Source organism: Eptatretus burgeri, chromosome 1 (assembly GCF_056783735.1).
Source record: "Eptatretus burgeri isolate ZD-2024b chromosome 1, Ebu_testis_v1, whole genome shotgun sequence".
NCBI lineage: Eukaryota > Metazoa > Chordata > Myxini > Myxiniformes > Myxinidae > Eptatretus > Eptatretus burgeri.
In genome coordinates, this window is record NC_140961.1 from 72,351,041 (window position 1) to 72,377,824 (window position 26,784).

The window sequence follows — 26,784 nt, forward strand, 5'->3', positions numbered from 1 at the left end:
TTGTCCATTTTCTATCCAGTTTAATACTGAGTGTCAAGCAAGGAAGTAGTACATCTTCTATCTATCTCTCTATCTATATATTACTAAAACTCTAATCTTGTATGTATGTTCCCGAAATACAGCCAAAGCAATACACGATAGCACAAACATTTTAGGGCCACCTTATTCACCATTCTCTTGCAGTTTGCAGTATCAAGTTTCGTTCAAATCGGGCAACAAAAAGATTATTAAAATCAATTCCCGATTCAGTCAAGTACTCTTCGGGAGTATTTGATCAATGAAAACAACCTCAGTGGTATCGTTCGCTGGAGCTATCTTTTTTTTCTTGAAATTATTTATTTAAAAATCTCAATCATTTAGTATAGACAAAGAACGATTTATTTTTAAGCATAAAATAAACATTGCCATTTTGATCTAATACTTCCGTGTTCATCAATATATTACGAAAACTCTCATCTTGTGTGTATGTATATGTATATGTATATATATATATATATATATATATATATATATATATATATATATATATGTTCCCCAAATACAACCACAACAGTACATGATAGCACAAAAAATTTAGGGCCACCTTACTCACCATTCTCCTGTGGTGTGCAGTATCAAGTTTCGTTCAAATTGGGCAACGAAAAGATTATTTAAAAAATTCAATTCCTGATTCAGTCAAGTACTCCGGGAGAATTTGATTAATGCAAACAACCTCAGTGGTATAGTTCGCTGGAGCTATCTTTGTTTTTTTCTTGAAATGATTTATTGAAAAATCTCAATGATTTAATATAGACAAAGAACGATTTATTTTAAGCATAAAATAAACCGCCATTTTGATCTAATACTTCCGTGTTCATTAATAAATAAAATTGTGTTTCGAAGATGATGTACAATAATTTCTTTGACTTTGTTTTCTCCGTTTTTTTTTCACATTGACGCGCAATATCAAGTTTCGTTCAAATCGGACAACGAAAAAAATTATTAAAAAAATCAATTCCTGTTTCTATCAAGTACTCTTCGGGATTATTTGATCAATGCAAGCAATCTCAGCGGTATAGTTTGCCGGAGCTATCTTTTTTATTTTCTTTCTTTTTTTTTGAAATGATTTTTTTTTTTATCAACCGCTGTCACAACGGGAACCCAACGGGTTCACGGGTTGTCAAGTACCATTTTAAAAGTCTCTGTTATGACATGGACTTGGTCACGTTTGAACTACAAACCTCCCAGACTCAGAGCAGACACTCTCACCATTACACCACTGAGTGAAATTGAGACTATGTTCAAAAAGTTAGACAAATGACATGCTCACAGTAGTCCAAGAAGCAACAATGTTATTTGTGACCCTCCAGTACAAAACCAGTCGGAAGTCGCAAAAATTCAATATTGAGTTATTGGGTTTATTTGAAAGCCCATAACATAAGCATCACAACGGTGTATTATACATGGTGGTCCGTCACAAACTGACCGAGATATCTTACGATGAAGTTTTACAACACACGTTATTTGGAAAATCGAAATAACCAGATATTAGCTTCTGGAGTTTGAGAAACAGTCCTTAGCAACGTATACTAGCAATAGCTTCTCAAACTCCAGAAGCTAATATCCGGTTATTTCGATTTTCCCAATAACGTGTGTTGTAAAACTTCATCGTAAGATATCTCGGTCAGTTTGTGACGGACCACCATGTGTAATACACCGTTGTGATGCTTATGTTATGGGCTTTCAAATAAACCTAATAACTCGATATTGAATTTTTGCGACTTCCGACTGGTTTTGTACTGGAGGGTCACATTTTATGTTAATGTTTCAGTAGATGTGTGAGTATTTATTTTTAGTAAGAGATGACAAATTTATTTTTTATTCAAACATAAACATTGTTGTACTTAAAAAAAAAAATATTCGCATGTTTTTGTCTTATTTGTACAACATGATTTTCAATGTCCTATTTACAAATGTACAGAAGTTCAAGAGCAGATGCTTGCCACTAAGTTTTAAGATGGAGGTATAAAGAAGTTTAAATAAGTTTTTAAGTTATTTTACCCAGTGACAACTTCATTCTTAATCCTGAGATAGTCATCTCATATAATACTCTTGTAATTAAAGTTTATATGCATGTCCATCTTCCACCTCAAGCCTGTATTTACAAGTTATTGTTGAGGATCAATCTCAAACTACCAATGTGCATGAGCCAATATTGGCTTAATGCCTTGATGTCATGTTTATTTTGTAATGCTTGCACTGAGCACTTAAAATCAAGTAATAAGTCCCTAGGATGTGGGGTACTGAGGCTCATAAACCACGTCAAAATGTGAAACTGTTCACCTGGTGGGTGTAACATACGAGTGCGTCACTCGGCCCATCAGCATGATTTCGAATGAATCTCTCAACTGACTTAGCTAAGTGGTTTTGGCTAACCAAATTGTCGTCGTCGTGGCTATGATGTGTCACACACTTTGAACTAATGATGTTTTAATCATCCCCTGCATGCCATAACCACCTCGCCAATGACTCCGTGTAGTCGATTGATGTAAAGGCGTAGCGTCACTTGTGAATGAGCCTGTGCTTTTGTAATTGGAAAGGATAATATGGAAATTCTTCTCTTCATTCGGTGTAAATTTTGAACTGTCATTCTTCCTTGGTTTGGTCATCATGTCATTACATGCCGTTCTTATGCAGTGCCAACATTTGGCTTTGGAAATTGCAACATGCCTTCTCACAGAGGGCGTTCAGATGGCTGCCCCACTTATATTTTAAATGAGGTGAACAAAGCAAACAAATGTGTACAGCCACCTCTTGATTACTTGTACTGGTGTCGACAAAGATTAACCCTGCTTCATAACATGTCCGACCAATACTTCTCCCCCAATATGAAGTACTCATTCAAACTTAGGGCATGTTGCGGATACCTCTTGGGGCTGGGGGTTACCTTTAATGTGAGTCTGATGAGCTCTTTGTTGTTGAAATTGCGCAGCTAATTCAGGCAGGTTTGTTTGGTTAGCTGCATTTTTGAATTCTGCAGATTCTGATATGAGTATGTGAACTGATATATCATGCATAAATGGAGACCTCAGCAAGTATGACAGAGCATATCTCAAAATACGTGAACTAAAGTACCTTGATAAAGTACCCTGATAGTCCAGTCCCTCCAGCAGGGAAAAGGGTGAACCTGGAACTAATTGCAAAATATTTTATTTTTACTGTGTTACATTGATAAATTAGAAGGGCACTCGGTAGAGCGCGTACCTCTGCCACGTAATGTCTGATCCACGAGAACATATTGGGCCCAATACATTTTTGAAATATCATGCTATACAGTACTATATTGTTTTTGTCCCTATCGCTCAAGGGTGAAGAGTCACTTAAAAATTCAATAATCCAGATTTGGATCTTCACCAAAATCGAATCAATTCTTCCTTGTCACACACCCAACCTGTCTACCAAGTTTCGTCTGAATTCGTCCACAACTTTTTGAGATATCATGTTTATACCTCGTATATCGTTTTTGGCCCTATCTCTCAATGGTGAAGAATCACTTTAAAAATTCTAGTAGTCGGATCCGCATCCGGATCTTCACCAAAATGTAATCAGTTCATCGGTGTCACACACTGAACCTGTCCACAGAATTTCATCCGGATCCGTCCACAACTTTTTGAGATATCCTGTACACAAACAGACAGAAAGGGGTGAAAATATAACCTCCCTCACCTTCGGTGGTGGAGGTTATAATTAATCACGAACATTATATCTGAAATATTGACAAAATAATTTCATGCAACATTAGTAAAACTATCAGATACCCGTCTGCGACGGGTATGGGGGACAGGACGGATCACAATACTCGGTTTCGGTTGTTTCTTTGGATGTTTTCTGCCGCATTCAACAGCTCAGTTCATATCGGTGGCGTGTCTGGGTGCCCATGGTAGCGTTTGAGACCGGTCGCTTTAGATTATTGGTCTTGACACACAGTGCCGGATGAGTAACACAAACGATTTGACATATTCATCATTTCTATATTACCTCCATCAACAGATTAACAACATGGCAGGATAAAAAGTCATAAATGCTGAGTTGAACAAACGTCCTGAACTCATGGACTTAGTTAAGTAAAGCACGTCGTCTGGGACCCGGGTGTCGGTTTGCCGCTGAACGCTGCTGATTGTGACGTCATCGATTCCCTCTTTGAAAATTCTATCTATATTCGATTTTTTGAATCCGCTATCACCTGCGTAAACACATGGAACACATAATGTGAAGATTTCGGAAGTATGAACAGAATATGTTCGGAGAAAAGTGTGTTAGAAGTTCCAGGCTTACGCCCATTATATTATGATTAACTTTCACTACAGGTGGAGTTCATGCATTTTATGTGCCACTTTTGTAGAAGCGTACAATTCGGTCTCCCAAACTCCATCATGGGAATAGTTCATACATTGCTCAATTCGTTTCAACGAGACCTACACAATGATGGTCAAACTGGGAGCACTTTAACCAGTTATGTTGGCACAACATGATGTTGGCACAATACTGTTGCAGGTCTGGCCCGTTAGGTTAATCCCCTGACCTAATTGTGGTGGACGTGCGGTTAACACCGACAAGGCCGAATCGCCGAAATAGAAGAAACAAGTCTGAAGACGACGATGGTTCACGAGCGGTATTTGACGATGTAGATTGTTTCAGAAGCCAAGGATAAGCCAATGTGATAATTTTTGACCAAGTTATAAAAATGATCAACATGATGTGGTACGAGTAACAGGTTATTTGCTGAAAAATGTCGAAAACCCGGTTTCGTTCAACAACTTTCAAAATTTGACCTTTGCATAACCTTTAAAGGTCCCAAAACAATGTTGTGGACATTAAAATATGGAAACAGGATATGTGCTATAGCTTATTGGAGTTAGTTCGTCGAAGAAGGTCGAAAACCCGGTTCGATTCCCACAGCTTGGGAAATTTGACCTTTGGGAACTTTAAAGGTCAAAGGTCAAGGATTATGACCTTTGGTGTAAAACTTCCTCTGGAACATTCCAGGAACAATATAACGTCATATCGGCTATATGGCATTTCACACTCATCGGATTATCCATACTTTGATGAAATCAGCGTAAAAACAAACTTGAAGGGGGCGCCACGGGCAAGGTGTTCGAGATAGAGCAAAATGGTTTCAAGACTTTAGGTGGGGAATGACCTCAAGATTATGCATAAAAATATTGTCATCCTAGCTCTCAAAGTTCGGGCGGTCGTATGATTTTTATGTCAAAATTTGCAGTTTTCTAAGTTCGTGACCTTGTGACCTAGACCTTGGGACGAAAATGAAAAATCGAGCTTCGTGGGGCTATGCAGGTGCCATTGGGCTAACCAAATACCGAAAACCCTCCCAGATTCAACAAACCCCCTCGGAGAAGATGGATTTTTATGTCAAAATTCGCAATTTTCTAAGTTCGTGACCATGTGACCTTGACCTTGGGACGAAAATGAAAAATCGAGCTCCATGGGGCTATGCAGGTGCCATTGGGCTAACCAAATACCGAAACCCCTGCCAGATTCGACAAACCCCCTCGGAGAAGATGCAAATTGAAATTAGCTACCCCCTAAAAACACATGTTTTTTGGGCGTGGCTCCGCCCATAAAGGGCGCACCATGCCCATTCTCAAGAAAACACAACTGCATCATGATATAAACCTCCCACCAAAATTTTATCAGGATCGGATCAAAACCCACGGAGCTATGCTCGAGACAGACAGACAGACAGACAGACAGACACCAATAACGAATATAGTGGTCACTTACTTTTTTGTGAACCAATATTTACAAGGGCAGTAATAATAAAGTGTGAGGTCAATTAGAATCCAAAGTCGATGTGCCTCTACACACAGACTTTAATACAGACAAGGGGGAAACAAAACAAAAGCAAATCCTCCCTTTATTCTGGCACTTAGCTTTGTCCAGAGGTGGTCTCTTGAACTTTGCGATCAAGCCGCTTTGTCCTGAGCGGGAAGATGCACCCAAAATGGTGCCAAGTCGCTCTATTGGCGGGAAACGTACATGAGGTAATTCGTGAGGCAGTATTCAACACCACGGCTCACCAACTGCCGTGCAGCTTCTTCTCATGACCGAATATGCCGAATGTTCCTCTCGGACATGAGGTCTGCTCACAAGGATCGTCCACCTTCCTCGACCACACGACGAGGTGATCTCTGAGGCCCCATGATCAGGCCATGCAGCACATTCTGCTTCCCTCCTCAGAAACGTACACACTTCACGGTTCAGCTGAACAGTCAATGATTAGCATCTTACCCTGCATGCGGGCAAATTTACAGCACGACACGAGAATCGCGTAGCCATTTTATCATGCCGAGAGGAGAGCAAAGCGAAATCCTCTGTCCCAGCCACATTTCTCACGAACCGTGTCCTCTCACTACTCCTGTCACCTTCAACCTCACTCTTCTTCTCTCCGCTCTCTGATGTCACGTCTATAAATCATCCACTCCAGGGGCGTGACTTGCTGATACGAAGCCGGGAAGGCGGGGCTTTTTGCCTGCTTGGATGTGCTACATGGGTATAGTTGTTTAAAGGATGTGATTCCCCTTTATCGCCGGTCTTGAAATACAAAAACATAAGGAAAAGGTCACACGTGGCAATTACATCCTGGGGGAAATTGGCCTTAATCCCTATCTAATTAACATGGCACCACCCCCGTGTGGTGACAAGTAACACTTAAGCTCAAAGTCTCCCTACCTAATTTACATCAAGATGTTTCCTACTCGTCCACGGACCAAGCAACTCTATACAATCCTAACTTGCTATGAAATTCCTCCATCTACCTACACAACCGTAACAATATGCCCGATATGTGATACGTTCTTTAATGTAATTGATCAACATTCTTGGTATGTGAAGAAATATATCCATGCTACGCATTATGCATGTAATGTACACTAATTATAGTAAATTCATTAATTGTAGGCATAACGTGCATGGTGCCATATATTTGGAACATACATACATTAATATTAAATGCAAACAACAGATAACTTTGTTTGTTATCAAAACCAGCTATCCAAAACTAAACAGCCATTTTAACTCCATATATGACGTTTCACAGTTCTTCATCCATGTTGTCCATAGAAGCTAAGGGTGAGTGAGAAGTGAGAGCATTCCAGACCATGTTTTTTGCAGGTACACCGTTTCATATCACAGACCACATTGCATTTGCATCTGATCACCTTCAGTCGAGCTTCTGGAGCTGGTGGAAAATCCATTTTTCATGGTTCAAGTCGACCATGGACCAATACCTAACCCCACTCTTCTGGATTCAAGAGCTTGCCCATCCACTGCTGAACTTGTAATGTGGGTGCAGTGACATCGTGCTTCTGCTTCTGCAGCTGTTGGTGGCAAAGTGTGAATCTGCACAGAAGAAGTTCATGCAGAAATTTTCTCTCAAAATCGCCGACAACACAGTGCACGTACAATGGTACCCCTGGTGATGGACTGCATACATCCAGTATTTTTTCTTCCACAGTGTATTTCTGACCAGTATTTTCAGGCATGTAGGGGACCACAAGGGGAGTATTGAACACTTTCGTCAAAATCATCATGTTCAGAGCAGCATCGACAGAAAAATGTCTTCTTACTGGATGTTGTGTTGGGGGCCTTCATGAAATTCACCTTTGACGGACAGACGGATGCTACCGATCCCAACATATGGTGCTGCTTTTCAGCTGGGCCATAATGTAAAGACCAACTTATAATATCAAAAGCATCCCAGCTGAATTGGGGGTAGCATGCATAAATGCAAACCATACAGTATATTCACTCTCCAAATGTTCACTGGCACAGTGAATTTATACTAAAATACACAACATTTTAAAAATGAAAATGTTCATCTACATTTTTGATATGTTGTATGGTATGGATTATAGAATAGTGGCAACACAAATTATATATTTTACAATTAGCTCCATCTTGAACCACATATTGACTGGACTATAATACTAATACACCTGGTGTTGGCTTAATGGTTAGGGTGGCGGGCCTTGGATTCTCGGGTCCTGAGTTGAAATCCCGTTCAGCTGTTGAATTAATACCAGGTGGGGTTAACTCAGCCTGTCATCCTTCTGATGTCGGCAAAATGAGTGCCGGCTTGCTGGTATACCGTGTCGGAGTGGTGACCCATCCAGGATTGTGCCCAATAGCCAAGGAGACTGCTTAGGCCTGTCACATTTGGCACGGCGGCCGTAGGGTCGACAAAATCTACGGCCACTAGCAATTATAGGGTGGCCGCAGTATTTCCACGGTCACACAATGTAGCAGTCACATATGTTTTTATTTTTCGGGTCGCCGCACGGGGTATTTAGAAATTGTGGAGACCGAAAACGTGGAGGTGCCGTACGGTCTTTGATTTGATGTCGCACGGTGACCTTAGGGCGTCCCTGCGGCGGCCATAGAGTTTTCAGGGCAGACGCAAGGTAGCCTCAAGGTGCCCGCAAGGCGACTGCAGGGGGGCCCTAAGGTGAACGTGCGGCGTGACGGACGGTAACGAGTGGGTATATATGTACCAGTTATTTTTTTACGGATTGTCGAATTGCTACGGCCAACGTAGAAATGAAAAAAGTTATAACTCCACGCTATAATTCCACGGCGACCCCTACGGCCTGTAAAAGATAGCCATATGGCGTAGGGCCACCCTGAGGCCACCTCAGAAACTCTGCGGCCGCCGCACGTTTCTGTCAAATCAGGGGGGGGGGGGTACGGCCGCCGTATCCTCGCCATAGAGCAAATGTGATTTGGGCTTTAAGCAGCACCAACGCTCTGCACAGAGTATGGTCCCAATCTCCTCCTCCTATAATACTAATACGTATTTCTAAGGTGGAAATTGCTGCTGTATTTATAATGCTCATGTTTCAACACAATTCTAAATTGTATTTGCATTATCCAAAAAGCAGTGCTTCAGCGAATGCTTGAAAAAACAAAGAAACATGTTCAAAGCAATTTAAAAAAATGACGGAGAATAGTCCTTTGCAAACTCAGGTAGAAATCACAAGACTTTTGATGATGTAAACAGTGAGGAAATGTTGCTTGAGGAGCATCATAAGAAAATGTTATCTTCATAAATGTGACAAACTTCCTTTCATACCATCCCCACATTGTTTTCTATACTTGGTTAATAATACTTTGGTCAGATGAACTTGTTGTTTTTGTTGATTCCAATCCCCACTTTTGGGGCATCAATGTTGAGCATTTTAATAGCTGAGGATATACTCAGGAACAGATTACGACTCATTGGTAATGTACAGCTGAAGCTTCCTTCAAACAAGGCAGTAAAGCATTCGACAAGGGTACTGGAACACAATGGCCTACTTTTATTAAAAAAAGTACCTGAAAATCTTCAACATGCTCAAACATGCAAGCAGATAGGACTTCAGTGTTAACATCCCTTCCAAAGTGTGATTGGTGATGCTTTCTTTTTCTTACGAGCCAATAACACTCGTACGTTGAAAAATATTTGTTGACGTTTCTTCTAAAATTTAGTATCTTGCTTGAATAGCCTTTTGCACACTCCACCGACCACCTTGATCCATATTCTCCTCCTTTCCAGCAGCTTTAGGGTCTGTCTATGCCCAACAAACCTAAATCAAGTTTAATCCTAATGTTTGACTTCAGTTAGCAAAGTTAACACTGACAGCTAGAAACTTTACAACTCTTTTTTTGCAGAACCCCTTGTTTTGCGATTTTACTGACAAGCTCACTGATTACACGACCAAAAACATTCTGGCGACTCCCATCATGAATGGCAAGGACGTGGTGGCCATCATTATGGCCATCAACAAAGTGAGCGACACGTGTTTCAGCAAGCTTGACGAGGAGGTGAGGTTATGTGCACGATAATAAATAACTTCTCAAAAACAGTAATATCCTTAAACTCATGATACATACATGAAACTTCATCTTTACTGCAATAAATAACTTGTTACCCTCGCCGAAGGAGATGGTATTGCATTTGGGTCCATTTGTTCATTTGCACAGAACTTTCGTGTTTTTTTTTCTCTGCAACTGCTTGTCGGATTGAGAGAAAATGTTCACCATTGGTGCGACTACTCATGTAGAATTTTTTGATGATAATTATGACGTCATGGGTCGCGTGGTTTGGTAGCTGTATTGGAAAAATGGGAAAATGTTGTACCTCTGTATCTCTGAAACTCAGCACATAGCAAGTACTCCTCATGGGGAATGTGATTTTTTTTATGATGTCATAAGTGCCTTCGTTTTGATATCATAATTGCATATGTGGAACGCTACATCTGATCAGTATGAAAAATTTTCAGGGTCATCTAGGGATAAAATGGTCCACAATTTTTTTTTTTTTGATGATGTCGTCGGTTATGTGATTCGGCAGCCATATAGTTTTTTTTTTTTCTTAAAAACCTTCAAAAATCTTCTCTGAAATCGTTGAACCAGTCGTCACTGCCAATAGTTATAAAGTGCCAGTTCTAATTATGTCTCATTAATTACGTAACACACCAGTCCACAAACACCACACAACACATCACACAAAACAAGTCCTTGCGAGGGGCTGCAATCTCTGATTGCTCTTTTTTTTGTTACAATGTAATAATAATAATAATAATTCATAATAGTTTCTCACTCTTCAATGAGCCTCGACTTCATACAAAATACAAATTATAGTGATACATTTTTACCAGCTATAATGTTATATGTTTTAATGAAATGATTTTTATTCTAAGAGGATGTATTCATAGATCTCTTTGGAACCATTACTGTGCAGACCAACTTCCGATCAGAGAGGTCTTTAAAACTCGTACATCATCCATCATTACCACCAGGAATGTTCCAAAGTAAATGCTGTTTCATTTCCCCACTCTGTAATCAATACACTGGGCTGGCAGGAGAGTTCAGAGGTCTCATGCTCACCACTGAGGTTTCTTGTCTGAGTTCCATTCCCAACCCAACTGGAAACCAAAACTTTGGTGTTTAGCAGGCAGAGGATTAAATGAATGAATGCACCGTTCTTAGAAGGATGTCAAGCCGGATGTCTCATCTGCCAGGTTTCACTGCTGCATGCAAAAGATCCCACTGAGCTCTTTGAGAACTGTAAGCTACTGTGTGCCAACACTCTGCTCAAATTCCATATTCCTGCCTGAAGGTGCAGGAGCATTGCATCAACTTCACCGCAGTAATGATGCAATCAGTGGGCCAAGTTTGCATTTTTTGGGGGGTTCTTCTATGTCAACTCTTCCAAGAGTTGTGAAGCAGAATTCATAGTGTTGTAGTTAGATTGTTCATCTACGAACAGGGAACATGAGCTGGGTTTAGACTGTCGTGAGATGGGTTAGTTTTACTCCACTGATGCTTTTTTGCCCTAGCAGCAACTCGTGCAAGTACAAGAGAAACATGTGTCAGAATATTGGAAAAGCACCTGGCTGATATGCCACACTGCACCACTACCCTCTGTGGATTAATGCCTACCCAACCGCACCTAAGGATTAAACACTGGTGAAAAAGGATGTTGAAAATATGGCTTTAATGCCATGAGACCGAATGCTGGTGATGGGTCGAGCACGTTTGAAACACAATTGTTTGTTCTGACACATTAAAGCGCACACACACACACACACACACACACACACACACACACACACACACACACACACACACACACACACACACACACACACACACACACACACAATGGTGGCAGCGAGGGGGAGGCGGCGTATCGTGTCACCTCTCTCCCACCTGGGATGCAAAGAACCTTTCAAAGGCAGTGAAGACCGAGCCGAAAACAGCAGCTTCGATAGGATGAGATGCACAGGAGGCACCCAGTATCACACCCTTCGACATGCGTTTGTGATGTATGGCCAAGCCCCGCAGCTTCGGAGGACTTGTTGACCTCGTGCTCCCGGGAGAGAAGCTCTGAGCTTTTGCGAACACTTGCACAAAATTTCTGCCTGTTGAGGACAAGAGAGACCGAGTTTTGTGGGATCGAGGACCATGCCAAATACAACGATTTTGATGTGAGTGAAAACCGAGCCTTCTTCAGCTGCTTTGATGGGGCAAAGGGCCACGCACATGGCGCCCGGGGTTGAGCCAATCTACATGCTTATGTGATGCTGTCTGGTACCCTCGCCTTGCCGGGTTTTGCCGATTCTGTCGTGTCAAGGAGGGGTGAGACCGGGGAATGGTGGGACTGAGAGGGAAGAGACCGAGACCGAGTGTACCCAGGTGTACACCAGAGGCCACACGGGAGGTTGCTTGGATCTACATCATCACCACTTCGGAAAACGCACGAGGAGATTTCTTGGTCATGCGTCCTTGTTCCTTACTGTGGTTTATCTGGATGCTTTGGTGCCAGGAAAGGGTTCCATTGGACATGGCATGGATAAAGATATGGCTTGGTCCAGGAGTCATGGTTCTTTTATGTGGTGAAGCTGGATGCTTCAGTACGAGGGAAGGCTCCATTGAAAGGCGCACAGATAAGGACACAGCTTGGTCCAGGAGTCATGATTCATTGCTGAGGATAAGCTGGATGCTTCAGTACTGGGGTGGGCTCCATGGGGTGCAGCATGGATAAGGAGAGGGCTTGGCCCATGAATCGTTCCTTGCTGTGGTGAAGCTGGATGCTTCAGTACCATGGAGGGCTGTATTGGGCACAGCACGAATAAGGAGACTGCTTGTTCCAGGAGTCGTGGTTCTTTGCTGTGGTGAAGATGGATGTGTCATTATCAGGGAGGATTCCTTTAAATGGTGCACAGATGAGGAGACAGCTTGGCCCATGAGTTGTGGTTATTTGCTGTAGTGAATATAGATGCTTCAATACCAGGGAGAGCTGCATCCGGCACAGCACAGATAAGGAGACAGCTTTGTCCAGGAGTCATGGTTCTTCGCTGTGGTGAAGATGGATGCGTCAGTACCGGGGAGGGTTCCTTTGAATGGAGCACAGATAAGGAGACTGCTTGGTCTCTGAGTCCTGGTTCTTTGCTGTTGTGAAGATAGATGCTTCAGGACCGGTGAAGGCTCCATTCAGTCTTACTCATAAGTGGAGATGATGACCGGTGGCGGTGGCATGTACACACGCACAAACGCATACAGTACATGAATCATGATTTGCACATACACATGCATGATTGTGATTTATATACATATTGTACTTATTACATACATGATATTGATATGTCATCATACACATATTATACGTGAAGTAGTACACATATTGTCATGGAGCCGTGGTTATTTTGAGGGAGCTCTTCGGACCTTTACCCGCCCTCCGGTCCTGAGGCCGCTGGCCACAGATAACTCTATGGTCCGACAGGTTGTTAGGTCATCCTATTCGTTTATTAGAACTACCGAGCCTAACAGGGTTTTCGCTCCTTGGTGATGCGTTACCTTACCATTGGCACGGCAACCCTAATTCATGGTCATGCCCTCAACAGCCACCCGTCTATTATTTACAGCCGAGCACACTGTGGATGGCCATTGGCTAATCACAGAGCCAATCCGTCCATCCATCCTTTGGGACCATACTCTGTACAGAGCGTTGGTGCTGCCTAAGCAGTCTCCTGGGCTATTGGGCACAATCCTGGATGGGTCACCACTTCGACACAGGATACCAGCATGCTGGCACTCATTTTGCCGACCTCGGAAGAATGACAGGCAGGATCAACTCCACCTGGTATTAATTTAACAGCTGAGTGGGATTTGAACTCAGGATCTGAGGATCCCAAGCCCACCACTCGGAGCCAATCAGTGAGGCAAAACTGCCCATCTAACTAAACCTACCACGATGTCGAACCAGTGGAGGAAAGAACAAAAGCGAGCAGGTCAGAAATGTTTAACAGTTTAACGAATACATGTGTTCAACAACCACAACAAGGTTTATTCAATCAGCCATGGCAGGTATTTGCTTGGTCTATCAGCAATGGCAGGTATGATGGCAATCATGAGCATGTATTTGCAATAGACGGACAGAAATCACAATGAAAAGGCAAACGTCAGTGCATGCTTGGCCAAAGGACTCGTAAAGAGAGCTTGAGGGACAAGATTGAGACGAATCAAAAGTCCTGGCACATGAGATGAGTCGAGAGCGCTCCTGGCAAATAAGACGAGTCGAAACATCTCGGCAAATAAGACGAGTGAAGAGCAGAGCAGAATTGAGATCTCCGTGAAAAAGCTGTTTGGTCCACGAGAGCGCTTGCTGATCTCTGTGAGAAGGTGCCTGGAATCTACTTGTGATCTCTGGAAAGGCATCTCGAATATCTGAGCGTGAAGACTTCCAGCCTTTTACCACCAACTTCATTCACTCATTTTCATATCCGCTCTCCACAGAGGTCAAAGTGATCTGCTCTTACAATCGCTGAGAGGGGGTGAGGTTGTTTTTTCCCCCCATTGAACACACTATGAAGTCAGCTACAGCGATAGCTGCAGCATTAATGATCCTGCAGCTCTATTGATAGGCTTTATTGTTTTTTAAATGGGAGTTTTGCAGGCATTGAAAAGGAAGGTCTATTTAATTCCGCTGATTTGAACATGATTAAGAATTTTTTGTACCCAATTGGAGTAATTTGAGTCCATTGTATTGAACGAGTAAAACTAATCAGGTAATTTATGACGTGTGGTAGGGGGATGGTTTGGATGTGGAATGAAAAGTAGGGAGGGAAGGCTTGAAGGGGTGGTGTAAAGTGGGTGTTTGGAGCTGAAAGGATGAGGGTAGGGGTTTGAGATGGAGGAATGAAAGGGTGGATTCAGGTGAGGTGAGGGAAGTTTCCCGTTGGGGTGATGGGGTTTGAAGAGGAAACATCAGGGTCGTGAATTACGGGATTTGAAAGGCTAAGGGTGAGGGACCGGTGATGGATGGGTAGCTGGAGTTAAAGAAGGGTTGAAATATGGATTGATGGAGGGATTAAAGAGAAATTAAACATGATAAACTCACAACACTTCTCCCTCCCAAAATCCTTCGAAACAATGGGTACGAAATCTATCTAAGTATAAACTAAAGAAATATCTGTCTGGGGAAAATCCAACGTGTCTGAATGCATGGTGGTCTTTTCCATAACTGCAACAATATTATATACACATATATTTACGTATGACATATCTTACACACACACACACACACACACACACACACACACACACACACACACACACACACACACACACACACACACACACACACACACACACACACACACACACACACACACACACACACGTGGTGGATTTCCGACGCAATAACTAACATATCATAATGAAGCCACAATATGTTTGTTTGTGTTGTGTGTGTATTGCGCAGGTGTTTCTTAAATACCTGATATTTGTGTCGGTTTGTTTGAAAACCCATCATCTCTCATACATGCATTCCTGTGAGACCCGTCGAGGCCAGGTAAACGTCCTGTTTGCACCTGTGGGACATTTTGAATTTGGTCATGTGACAAAAACCGATTGGAATCCCTTCATTTATGAACTTTGTTTGGTTGCCAGGTGTTGCTGTGGGCTGCCAGTAAGGTGTTTGAGGAACTCACTGACATCGAGCGGCTGTTCCACAAGGCCATGTACACTGTACGCGGCTATCTTAACTGTGAGCGCTACTCCGTGGGATTGCTCGACATGACGAAACAAAAGGTGAGAGATATGACAATGGAATTCAGAAAGCAGGATGTTTTCTCAAAACGAATAATGAATTCATTTCAAAAAAAATTCCCAGGTGAAACAATGACGTCTGTTCATTCCTTAAGAAGAATAATAATAATGACCTTACCGATTATCGACTTATATTTCATTCAGCATTAAAACAGTACATGTTCATCAGCAGAATTTGTGCAATGTTTTTAGTCTTCTCAGCTTGTAGAAAAACAAGATAAAGAATAAAAGATATAAAAAAAAAAAGACAAAACGTCAATCGTGAGTGGTAAGTGGCAAAGGCTCCATGTCTTTACTTGACATACTAGGCAAGCTGTTTGAATTTTGTTTTCTGGAATCAAGCCGGGCATTAGCACAGATAATATATCGCAAACCTGATACATCACAATGACGTCATATTCGTTTTCATGACATCATCATTAAGAGGACGAGGATCTTAGCTCATTCGAGATTGTTGAATGCAGGTGGCAATCAAAATAGCATGGGATGTCTACATATTCAGCCTACATATGTTGAGCTGTCCCTCCGATGAGAAGTTTAAATCAAAATTTATAAATAGGCAAAAAAAAAAAAGCATACGAGGGCTTTTGAAAAAGTTTTGCAAACGAGAAACTCACAATAGTTTGAGAAACGCCAACTTTTTTTTGAACATACATCCATGAAATATTTTTCTTGCTCATCATGTATACCTCTACATTGAAGATGAGCTGGCAAGATAGCCTAGAGGTTATGCATACACGCTTCTGAGCTGTCTAGCTTGGGTTCAAATGTTGGCCCAGCTATAAACTGTCATCCGGTTGTTTCACAGGCAGGATGAGGCATCAATGTGTGTGCCGTCCCTTGGATGGACGTTAAACCGGGCATCCTGTCTGCCAGCATTAGTTGGTGGATGTGAAAGATCCCATGGTGTCCTTCATGAAGAGTAGGTGAGCTATCGCCGGGACCATGGTCAAATTTAAAATTCCTGTCCTGACTGTCTGCTGGGAAGGTAATGACAAACCGACCAGCGTAGCCTGTGCCAAGACACTGCTTCAGCAGCACCGCTTTGGAAAGTGTATGGTACATATCACAATCATCATCATACATTTTTTTTTGTCTACCTTGTTGAGGCTCGTATGAGAGCTAACACACAATACACAATCTTATTTCTTAATCTATCGTATAAATTTCTTCGTCCATCGTGTAAATAGAGGTGATGAGTTGGCTCGGAAGTGAATGAGATGCTGTTTAACCAAAGGTGAAACAAGAACTCGAAAATTCTCCCAAGCCTCCCTCTTACAAAAAGCAAAATTACGTAAATGTTGTACAGTACTGATGTCAATTTGGGAGGCTCTCTTTATGCTGGCTTGTCATTGCAGTACTGTCTTCTTTAGTCTTTGTAGCCACTGAAAGAACTGTAAGGTAGGAGAAAAATAAGAATTCATCGCGGAAAGGGGCACCAAATCAAAATGCTATCGGGACACTGATCTAACAGTTCACGAGTCTTGAATTGACGACCTGTTGTGACGTCATTCAGTTGCTTGTGTGGATCATTTGGAGTGTAGGGGTCCACACGCATCAAGGAGCTGCCCGAAATAAACATTTGCATTCTGATTGTTGTATTCCAGTCGGTTCCATGCAGATGATGGGAGGTGAGGTGGCTTTCAGGCGGTTCCAATTGGTGGGTGCACCAGTACAGATGTTGATTCAGGGTGAATTGGAGCACAAAAATGCCTTGCCCTGTCTGAAGCCAATTCAAACTTCAAATGTACAGTTGTAAGCTGATGGAGGAGGGTATAGTTCAGGAGAAAGGATGCAGTGTTGTGTGATTAATGGTGACCAGCAGCTGTTAAACCACTATGGTCTCATTGCTGGAGGAAAGACAAATATTCCAGGCAAGATGAAAGTCTCCCCATAAAATGTAACCACACCCTTGGTTTAATTTGAAATGTGGTTTGAAGGTTCATTGTTTCTATGCTACCCTTCATGAAATGATGGGAAGTGAAATATTAATAATACCAGTTATTATTATAATAATAGCCACAGCCATGAACTCATGTAGCATGATTGTTGTTTTGCACAGGAGTTTTTCGACGAGTGGCCCATTAAATTGGGAGAGGTTCCGCCATATAAAGGTCCAAAGACTCCGGATGGAAGGGTAGGTTCAGCAGTAAACTGTTCATATTCTCTAATAATATCCTTACTATTATGATTATGTGCAGTCTACTGTTTTGTACTGCCTCCTTGTCTTTGCACTTTAGGAAATACGATTTTACAAAGTGATTGACTACATTCTCATTGGGAAGGAGGAAATCAAAGTCATTCCGTAAGTTGAAAATACATTAGAACTTGTATGAGTGTGCATGCAGCTTCATATTTATCATGTTTACACTTTTCCTTTTCTGAGTTCCTGGTGTGTCATGTGACAATTGAACGTGTTTTTAGATCCTCGTGGAGGATCTCTAAGTCTTACTCATGTTGTTGTTCTTGTGGACTTGTTTGTTTCACAGCCTACAGTTTTCATCGAAACTTCCTGAAACTTGGCGTATATATGTAAAAATACCCTGCGCAGACAGTAACCATCTCCGATTTTGAAAATTCCTCCGAGAAAAAAAAGTTATGACGTCAAAATATCTCCGCTAATGGAAATCGCCTAAAAAATTATCTCCGAAACTAGGCAAGCTTTTTGAATTCTGTTTTCGGGAATCGAACAGGGCATTAGCAGAGATTAATTACCGCACATATGATACATCACTATGATGTCATATCAATTTTTATGACGTCATTCCTATTTTTGACATTTTTTGTTTTGTTTCATTTGTTTGACAGCCTACAGTTTTCATCGAAACTTCCTGAAAGTTGGCATATATGTGTAAAAATACCCTGCGCAGACAGTAACCATCTCCGATTTTGAAAATTCCTCCCAGAAAAAAAGTTATGACGTCAAAATATCTCCACTAATGGAAATCGCCTAAAAAATTATCTCAAACGAGACAAGCTTTTTGAATTCTGTTTGTCGGAATCGAACAGGGCATTAGCAGAGATGAATTACCGCACATATGATACATTACTATGACGTCATTCCTATTTTTTGACATTTTTTGTTTCACAACCCACAGTTTTCATCGGATCTTCGTGAAACTTGCCATGTATATGCAGAGAGCCCACGCACAGGCAGTAACCATCTCCGATTTTGGAAATTCTTCCAAGAAAAAAAGTTAACGTCATAATATCGCCACTAATGGAAATCGCCGATGCCATTATCTCCGAAACTAGTTTGTTTCACAGCCTACAGTTTTCATCGAAACTTCCTGAAACTTGGCATATATATGTAGAAATACCCTGCGCAGACAGTAACCATCTCCGATTTTGAAAATTCCTTCTAGAAAAAAGTTATGACATCAAAATATCTCCGCTAATGGAAATCGCCTAAAAAATTATCTCTGAAACTCGGCAAGCTTTTTGAATTCTGTTTGTGGGAATCGAACAGGGCATTAGCAGAGATTAATTACCGCACATATGATGCATCACTATGACGTCATATCAATTTTTTGACGTCATTCCTATTTTTTGACATTCTTTGTTTCACAACCCAGAGTTTTCATCGGATCTTCGTGAAACTTGCCATGTATATGCAGAAACCCTCGTGCAGGCAGTAACCATCTCCGAATTTGGAAATTCTTCCTAGAAAAAAAAGTTGATGTCATAATATCGCCGCTAATGGAAATCACCTATACCATTATCTCCGAAACTAGGCAAGCTGTTTGAATTTTTTGCGGGAATCAAGCCGGGCATTAGCACAGATAATATATCGCAAACCTGATACATCACAATGACGTCATATTCGTTTTTATGACATCATCATTAAGAGGACAAGGATCTTAGCTCATTCGAGCTTGTTGAATGCAGGTGGCAATCAAAATAGCATGGGATGTCTGCATATTCAGCCTACATACCTAGCAAATAGCCTGGTGTTGGCTTCGTGGTTAGGGTGGCTGACTTGGGATCCTAGCATCCTGAGTTCGAGCCCCTTTTTCCACTGAATTAATAGCAAGTGTGATTGACTTAGCTTGTCATCCTTCCGAGATCGGCAAAATTAGTACCAATGTACTCGTAATAGGGACACTGCATAAGCCGCATAGTAGCGTCCCTAACCAATGATGCAACCAGCAGCCATAAGGCTGCACTCAAAATAAAAGAACCTAGCAAATAAAGAGAAAACAGGACCCCGGGGCCCTGGTCTTATGTTGTTACCAAAATTTGGCAGTATTCTGACTCGTGGGTCTGGAAAGGAAGATTTTTCAAGGAATTTATGTGATTTTCCCAAAATTTTATCAAGTCCACCATTTTGACACACTTCTGTTCATGTGATCGGCATGGCCTCCGCAATTTAACATCAGGACCCTGTCCTAATGTTGTAACCCAAAATTGGTGGCATTCTGACTGGTGGGTTTGGAGAAGAAGATTTTCAAAGGAATTGACGTGATTTTCCATAAAATTGACCAAGTCGGCCATTTGGACACACTTCTGTTCACGTGATTGGCATGACTTCTGCAATTTAACATCCATACCCTGGCATAATGTTGCAACCCAAATTTGGTAGCATTCTGACTGGTGGGTCTGGAGAAGATTTTTGAAGAAATTTACTAAGTTGACCATTTTGACCTACTTAAAGTCATGTGACCAGAACAGTCAGGAGCGGAATGTTGCATTTCCGGATTGGCTCAGGGATTTGGCCGGAGAAGTCGAAATAGGAGACTGACAGACAAAAGGACGGACGATGCATGATGACGACTGACAGACAAAAGGACGGACGATGCATGATGACGACACCTTATCTGGAATTCCAATTCCAGATAAGCTATAAAATAAATTTGGGAAAGGGTAAGAGAGGAGAATACTCATGGTGTTTGTAGTTGGGAAGGAAGGTGGTGGAGCATTAGTGTTAGGCAGGAGATGGGAATAAGGAGAAGAGAAGGGAGGGTATGGAGAGGGTATCTGAGAGGAGAGTAGACCGAGTGCTGGTGTGATCGCCCAGCCGAGTTGGTGGTGTCTGTCAATGACGTCCTGCCTACTCATCATCCACACACCCTGATATGGGTTAATTGTTCACTTGTACAACTATCTTGGTCGGGTTTAATGGATGCAACCCCCACATTAGAGATTTAATAATTGTCTGGGTCTTCATCGAATCTGACAACATTGTCACTAGCTATGTAGATGACTGAAGATGATTAATGATCGCAAGTGATAATCATTGAGTCCATTGCCTGACATAAAAAGTCTATAAATGATTGACGTTCTCAAACTTAATTTTTCCACATCATTCTTCAGAATATCTCTAACTTTTAAACTCAACAATTGCCCTTGAACTTTGGAGTTTTTGTGAGCTCTCTGATTTACTTTACTTGATCATTACTCACAGATGTGGACTGATTACTTTCATGTGTATGGGCAACCAATATGTTGAGCTGCACCAGCAAAAGCATAATAATTGTGTTTTTATTTAATTTTCTACATTTGGGAGCTAACCCCTCAGGTCAGTAGCTCAGACCACAAATAAAATGGAGCAATGTGCAATGGTCCAATGCATTTTAAAAGGTTTCTATCAACACCAGTCTTTGGCAGCAGTGTCTCAGACTATATGTATGTCCCTGTAAGACAGAGCGGTCGATACAAACCCAGGAAAATAATATGGCAATTTCTACAGAAATCCTCCAGATGATCACTGGGCATTGAGCAGCGGCCTGCCTGTCTACGTAGCAGAGAGCGGTTTTGTAAGTTGTCATATATTTTTCGTCATTTACAATTTGCATCAGAACTTCGAATCTTTTTTTTTAATGCAAGTCCAAGAGCCATAAAAATAAAATTACAATGTAATCCATTTTTCTTCGTAGATTTGCAACATTATGAATGCTCCTGCAGACTGCACCTTCAAGTTCAATGTGAGTGTTCCTCTTTGCTTGAGTATTGTAAGGATCATGATTTCTTGAGCAGATACAAAATTTTGGAAAGGAGTTCCATTATTCTACAAGGACATCCAAGGAAAGTTATTGAACGAGTTGCATTTTACTGATAATCCAATATTGGTATGCAATTTCTCTTCTTTAAACAATGGGAACAGGTGGAAGTTATTTTAGAGCAGTGGGGCAACAGGTTTAAGTAACGAGCATGAAAATGAATGAACGGGAGAAGAGAATAGAGAAGATGGGATGAAAAACGGTAACCTGCAAGAAGATGGTTCGGTTGTGAGGGGGGTGTGGGTTAATGGATGTAGAAAAGATTGTGGATAGGGATGGAGGATTAAATTATTGTATGAGATTCGAGAACTGTGGGATTGAGTGGCCTTTGGAATCAAGTTGTATATATTTCCTGAAGATTAAAATCCGAATCCTAAATCCTGCTGCCTTCAGCTGGTTTGAATCCTCAACTACCCACAACTGTGATCCCACTCTAAAAGTCCTCACTAATCGGCCATTGTGATCCCAATCTAGAGTCCTCACCAACAGGCCATTGAAGAATAATCTGTAATAAACAGCAGTTTGACTCATGTAAAATATTGCAGGTGGAACTAGAGGGGGAGCACTCGTGAGAGTGCAAAACCTCCGCCGCCAATACTGCTGGGTCACTCAAGTGAACCTTATATTTTATTCATTAAATATGATGTCAAGAGTCCATTTTTTTTTGGGGGGGGGGTTGGAAATCACTAAAAACATGTAAAAATGCAAAAAAAAAAAAAATCGAAATTTTGTTGAAAAAAAAGTTGCAAAAATTTTTTTTTCTCCAACAATTTTTTTTGGGGGGGTGGAAATCACTTAAAACATGTAGAAATGCAAAAAAAAAATTCTTTCTTTTTTTGGGGGGGTAATAATTTTTTTGGGGGGGTTGGAAATCACTTAAAACATGTAAAAATGCAAAAAAAAAAAAAAATCGAAATTTTGTTGAAAAAAAAGTTGCAAATATTTTTTTTCTCCAACAATTTTTTTTGGGGGGGGTTGGAAATCACTTAAAACATGTAGAAATGCAAAAAAAAAATTCTTTCTTTTTTTGGGGGTAATAATTTTTTTGGGGGGGGTTGGAAATCACTTAAAACATGTAAAAATGCAAAAAAAAAAAAATTCTCAATTTTTTTGGGGAGGGTGTGGAAAAAATAAAATATGTAGAAATGCAAAAAAAAAACTCTAACTTTTTTTGGGGGGATAACAATTTTTTTGGGGGGGGGGGGTTGGAAATCACTTAAAACATGTAAAAATGCAAAAAAAATTCTCTATTTTTTGGGGGGGTAACAATTTTTTGGGGGGTTGGAAATCACTTAAAACATGTAGAAATGCAAAAAAAAAAATTTCTCTCACAATTTTTTTTGGGGGGGGGAACAATTTTTTGGGGGGAGGGGTTGGAAATCACTTAAAACATGTAGAAATGCAAAAAAAAAAATTTTTCTCTAACATTTTTTTTTTGGGGGGGGGGACCAAGTCCAAAATTTAATGGCATGATCCTTGGACCATACCTAACCCCCCCACCAAGTTTCGTTGAAATCCGTCGAGGAGTTTTTCCGTAATACTGTTCACAAACAAACAAACAAACAGAAAGGGGTGAAAACAGTAACCTCCGTCCATCTTCGAAGATGGCGGAGGTTAATAAGTGATAATATTTATACTGACAGGGATTTACATTCTGGGAAAGTGACATCACCAGAGGAGCCATCATATTGTTACGGATTCGCGCCCGCCGGCGTGCTGACGGCCACGTAACTCGAATCGCGGCACGTCGCCCACCGGACGGACAATCCAGTCATGACCCTCTCGGACTAACGCCGGGAACCAGTCACGGGTGGACCTTTCGGTCTCACCGCGATCGAGCCAATCAGCCCCCGCGTGGGATAGGGTTGCTCGCCAAATTCGACCTACCTAAGTACCCACACAGAGGGTAGACCGGGCGATCGCACCTCGCCGCAGGTCGACTTCGGACACGGGCCACTGAAGCGACCCGTTCCGTACTATCGGGATAACCGAGCGGTGTTATTCGTCGACCTCGACGGTTCGATTAATTATCGGGCGTATTCAGCCCACTACCAACCCTTTACGTGAAGCAAGATGAGGATTCAATGAAAGAAATGACGAAGCGAAGCGGGAAACAGTTCAACACAAAACACATTTATTCGCGATGAACGGAAAGCGCACATATACAATTCCACCAAAAGCACATAGAAAAGAAGAGAAACACAATGCAATTCCACCAAAAGCACATAGAAGGAAAAGAAACACAATGCAGAGCTAATACCGACTACGCGAGCACACGGCAACACTTATACAATTTTACTTCACAGACGGCGCCGACAACACATATCCAAAACCAAGAAAAAGAAAAGAGAACCCTCAAGGATGAGGCGGGCCTGAGGCTGAGACCGGGTCGGGCCTACCCGTCTGGTGATGAGACGCGGAGCGGCGATGGTGCCTCAACTCCGCAGGCCTCGCGGGCAGTGTCTGGTAGGGGGTGGGAAAGGGGCCCCCTTGGTCGCACTATCTCAGCGCGGGGGGAAACAGGAGGGGGTTGCTGATGCTCGGGGGAAAGGAGGATTTCTACTCTGCCTCGAGTCCCGCGACGAGCGTCTCCACCTCGACCAGGTCGCGCCGTCGGCCTCCCTGGTGTGCAGCTCCCGGCACGACGCGAGCACCCCCTCGTCTGCCCTCGCCGCCTCTCCTCAGCTCCGTCCCCTTCGCTCCGACTCCAACGCACACGACGACGACGACCAACTCCTTCTTGCTTCTTCTTCCCAACTCCACCGACTGCGAAGTCTTATCTCCCTATTCTTGACTGACGAACGCGGTCGCTTATATAAGCCCCGTGGCTTCGCTCTCTCATCTTTGACCCCCTGCCTTCGACCTTTCACCTCGCTCCCCATTGGCCCGAGAAAAAGTGGGCGTGAATGCATTTTGATCCATAAATTTGCATATAGCGACCGCCCTCCAACGCCCTGGAGGCGGGGCCAAATCGCCCCTCGCTCACCGATTGGACGGAACAAAAGTGGGCGTGTCGTTTTTGATCCGTTTTCGGAGCGGAAAATCCGTGATTTTGTACACGCTGTTCGGCGCGCGCCCTGCACGAGTCCAACACCGGTACCCACAAGCGGCGCAAGAACGGTGGCGATGCGACGGTTGCGAGGTGTGACGTGAAGCGGCGCCGCGGTGGGTGGTTGATGTTGTGGTTGGTGGTGGTAACAATGGCGGTTGGTCCAAAATAAAGATAGCAAAAGAAAAACGGCTATCCTGAAGAGTCGCAGCACGCATGAATGACATGTATTCCCACTAGACAACGGGTTTGGGCCTAACTACACATATACTTACGGAGATATCTCACCTAAGGGACCTGAATGGTGGTTTGCGAATTTGGTAACCACAACAATATTGATATGGAAGCATAGCCATGGAAAGAACATGAATGTTTTTATGGTGCCCACACGTAAAATCCACCCTGATATAATGCATCATGTTCCTGGGAAGAACAGAAAGCTTTGCTGAAGACAGTTTTTTTACTTAACGTGTCAACTTAGATTTGGATTTCACATTTGGTTTTGAAATTTATGTCTTACTGCCTGTTGGACTGGCTTATATTGTAGTGTTCAAATTTACCTTCACTTTCTATATACTGCATATATAAAGTTGGAATTTCTGTCTTTCTGTCTGTCCATCGATAGAATCGGTCCCACCGGTAGTAATCCCATCATATTGCATGCCGTTGGAATCCTCTTGGCAAATGGAGATGCAGGAAAACATTTTCAAACCTACAGAATAGGGGGTTCACGGTGGGAGGAAGACCCCAATTCTCCATGTAAATGTGTATCGTATAGTGCCACCCGGTGGTAGGCAGTATTACAAATCATCTTGTATATCTATACACTCGGAAGAGTACCCATCCCAAGTGATGGGAAAAGCGAGCAATAGTATCCATCGCCAGTGACAGGAAAAGTTTAAGTTAATCTACCAATTTAATGAATATTTCATGGACTTTAAAAAAGGTCATTTATGTTGCATTCTTGGATTTGCTCAGAACCAAAGCTCTGAGCGACTTGTACCGCCCACTGCAAAATGGTGGTGCAACATAAGGTGGGGGAGGTTGGATTGATCTTAAAAGAGGGCAAAATATCCTGGTTACGAAATAAAATTTGGGATTAACAAAACTCAAGCTTGTTCTCCAGTCATTTAAAAAATGAATGTTGAGTTTTTAAAATGCAGCATGGGAAGCGGGGGCTTTAAACGGGAGACAGATGAACGTACGGACAGACACCATGGTCCACAATATATAATACATGACTTCCCTTCCAAGAAACTTCAACACAGAAAGAGACCATTTGGCTCATCAAGCCTGTACAATGGTTGCCAACCTATGACTTTTTTTGTATGCAGAGACAAGGCATGTGGAAGAGCTAGAACAGTGAATGGACCAGGACAAAACAGGACAAAAAGAACAGTAGTGAGAGGATGGGGGGCGGGGGGGAAGGACACAAACAGTCAGGAATTTGTAATTTGGCCACTGTGCCAGCACTAGCTTGCCCACTCTTTGTGAAAGACATCATCGGTGAGCAGGATGTACAGTTTGACGTTCATTGGAGGGATGACACACACATTGATGATTCACCCGCGTCTGTGAAACACCAGGATGACATTCTATAGGTTGGCCGAGATTCAAACCCAGGCTAGACAGCTTAGAGGCAAGTATGCATAACCTAGAAGCCATCCTGTCAGCCGAGGTCGTATCTGAATGCACTGTCAAAAAACTAACTGTGATTCCATGTTGTATGTATACATTTAAAATGTACATATTGTTGTGGGCCGGGGGTCGGGTGAGAAGACCACCAAGGGGGGAAGCTATCTCGGGTTCCCACCAGACTCCCTGGAAATGCAGGCCATCACACACAGATAATTCCGTGACGTGGCGGGTCACTAACCGACTGTGAATGCCAATAACTCATCCACGTGACATAGGGTCCTCCCGTCTATGGGTTAATCGGGTTATCCAATTAATCACGTGACCTAATTACCGGGGGACACGCCCTCGGTACTCCTTGTCCGAACCGGATCACTTTACCGGATCAGATGCAGCTGAGCGACACTGCCAAGGACGTACCGGCTAAAAGTAACGGATCGTTGGGAATAA

The 26,784-nt window shown here is 42.3% G+C and overlaps 1 protein-coding gene across 3 annotated transcripts in view; it reads left to right on the forward strand.

Moving 5' to 3' along the window:
• The window catches only part of LOC147034732 (cone cGMP-specific 3',5'-cyclic phosphodiesterase subunit alpha'-like), a 140,494-nt gene that overhangs the window by 54,881 nt on the left and 58,829 nt on the right, over positions 1-26,784 (forward strand). For all 3 annotated transcript variants that reach the window (XM_085887952.1, XM_085887945.1, XM_085887935.1), the window contains exons 2-8: positions 9,709-9,861; positions 15,305-15,394; positions 15,493-15,633; positions 17,714-17,788; positions 17,892-17,956; positions 21,341-21,407; positions 21,528-21,575. In XM_085887952.1, coding sequence (XP_085744078.1) covers positions 9,781-9,861; positions 15,305-15,394; positions 15,493-15,633; positions 17,714-17,788; positions 17,892-17,956; positions 21,341-21,407; positions 21,528-21,575 — 567 coding nt within the window. In that variant the 5' untranslated portion in view covers positions 9,709-9,780. The remainder of the gene's footprint in view (positions 1-9,708; positions 9,862-15,304; positions 15,395-15,492; positions 15,634-17,713; positions 17,789-17,891; positions 17,957-21,340; positions 21,408-21,527; positions 21,576-26,784) is intronic.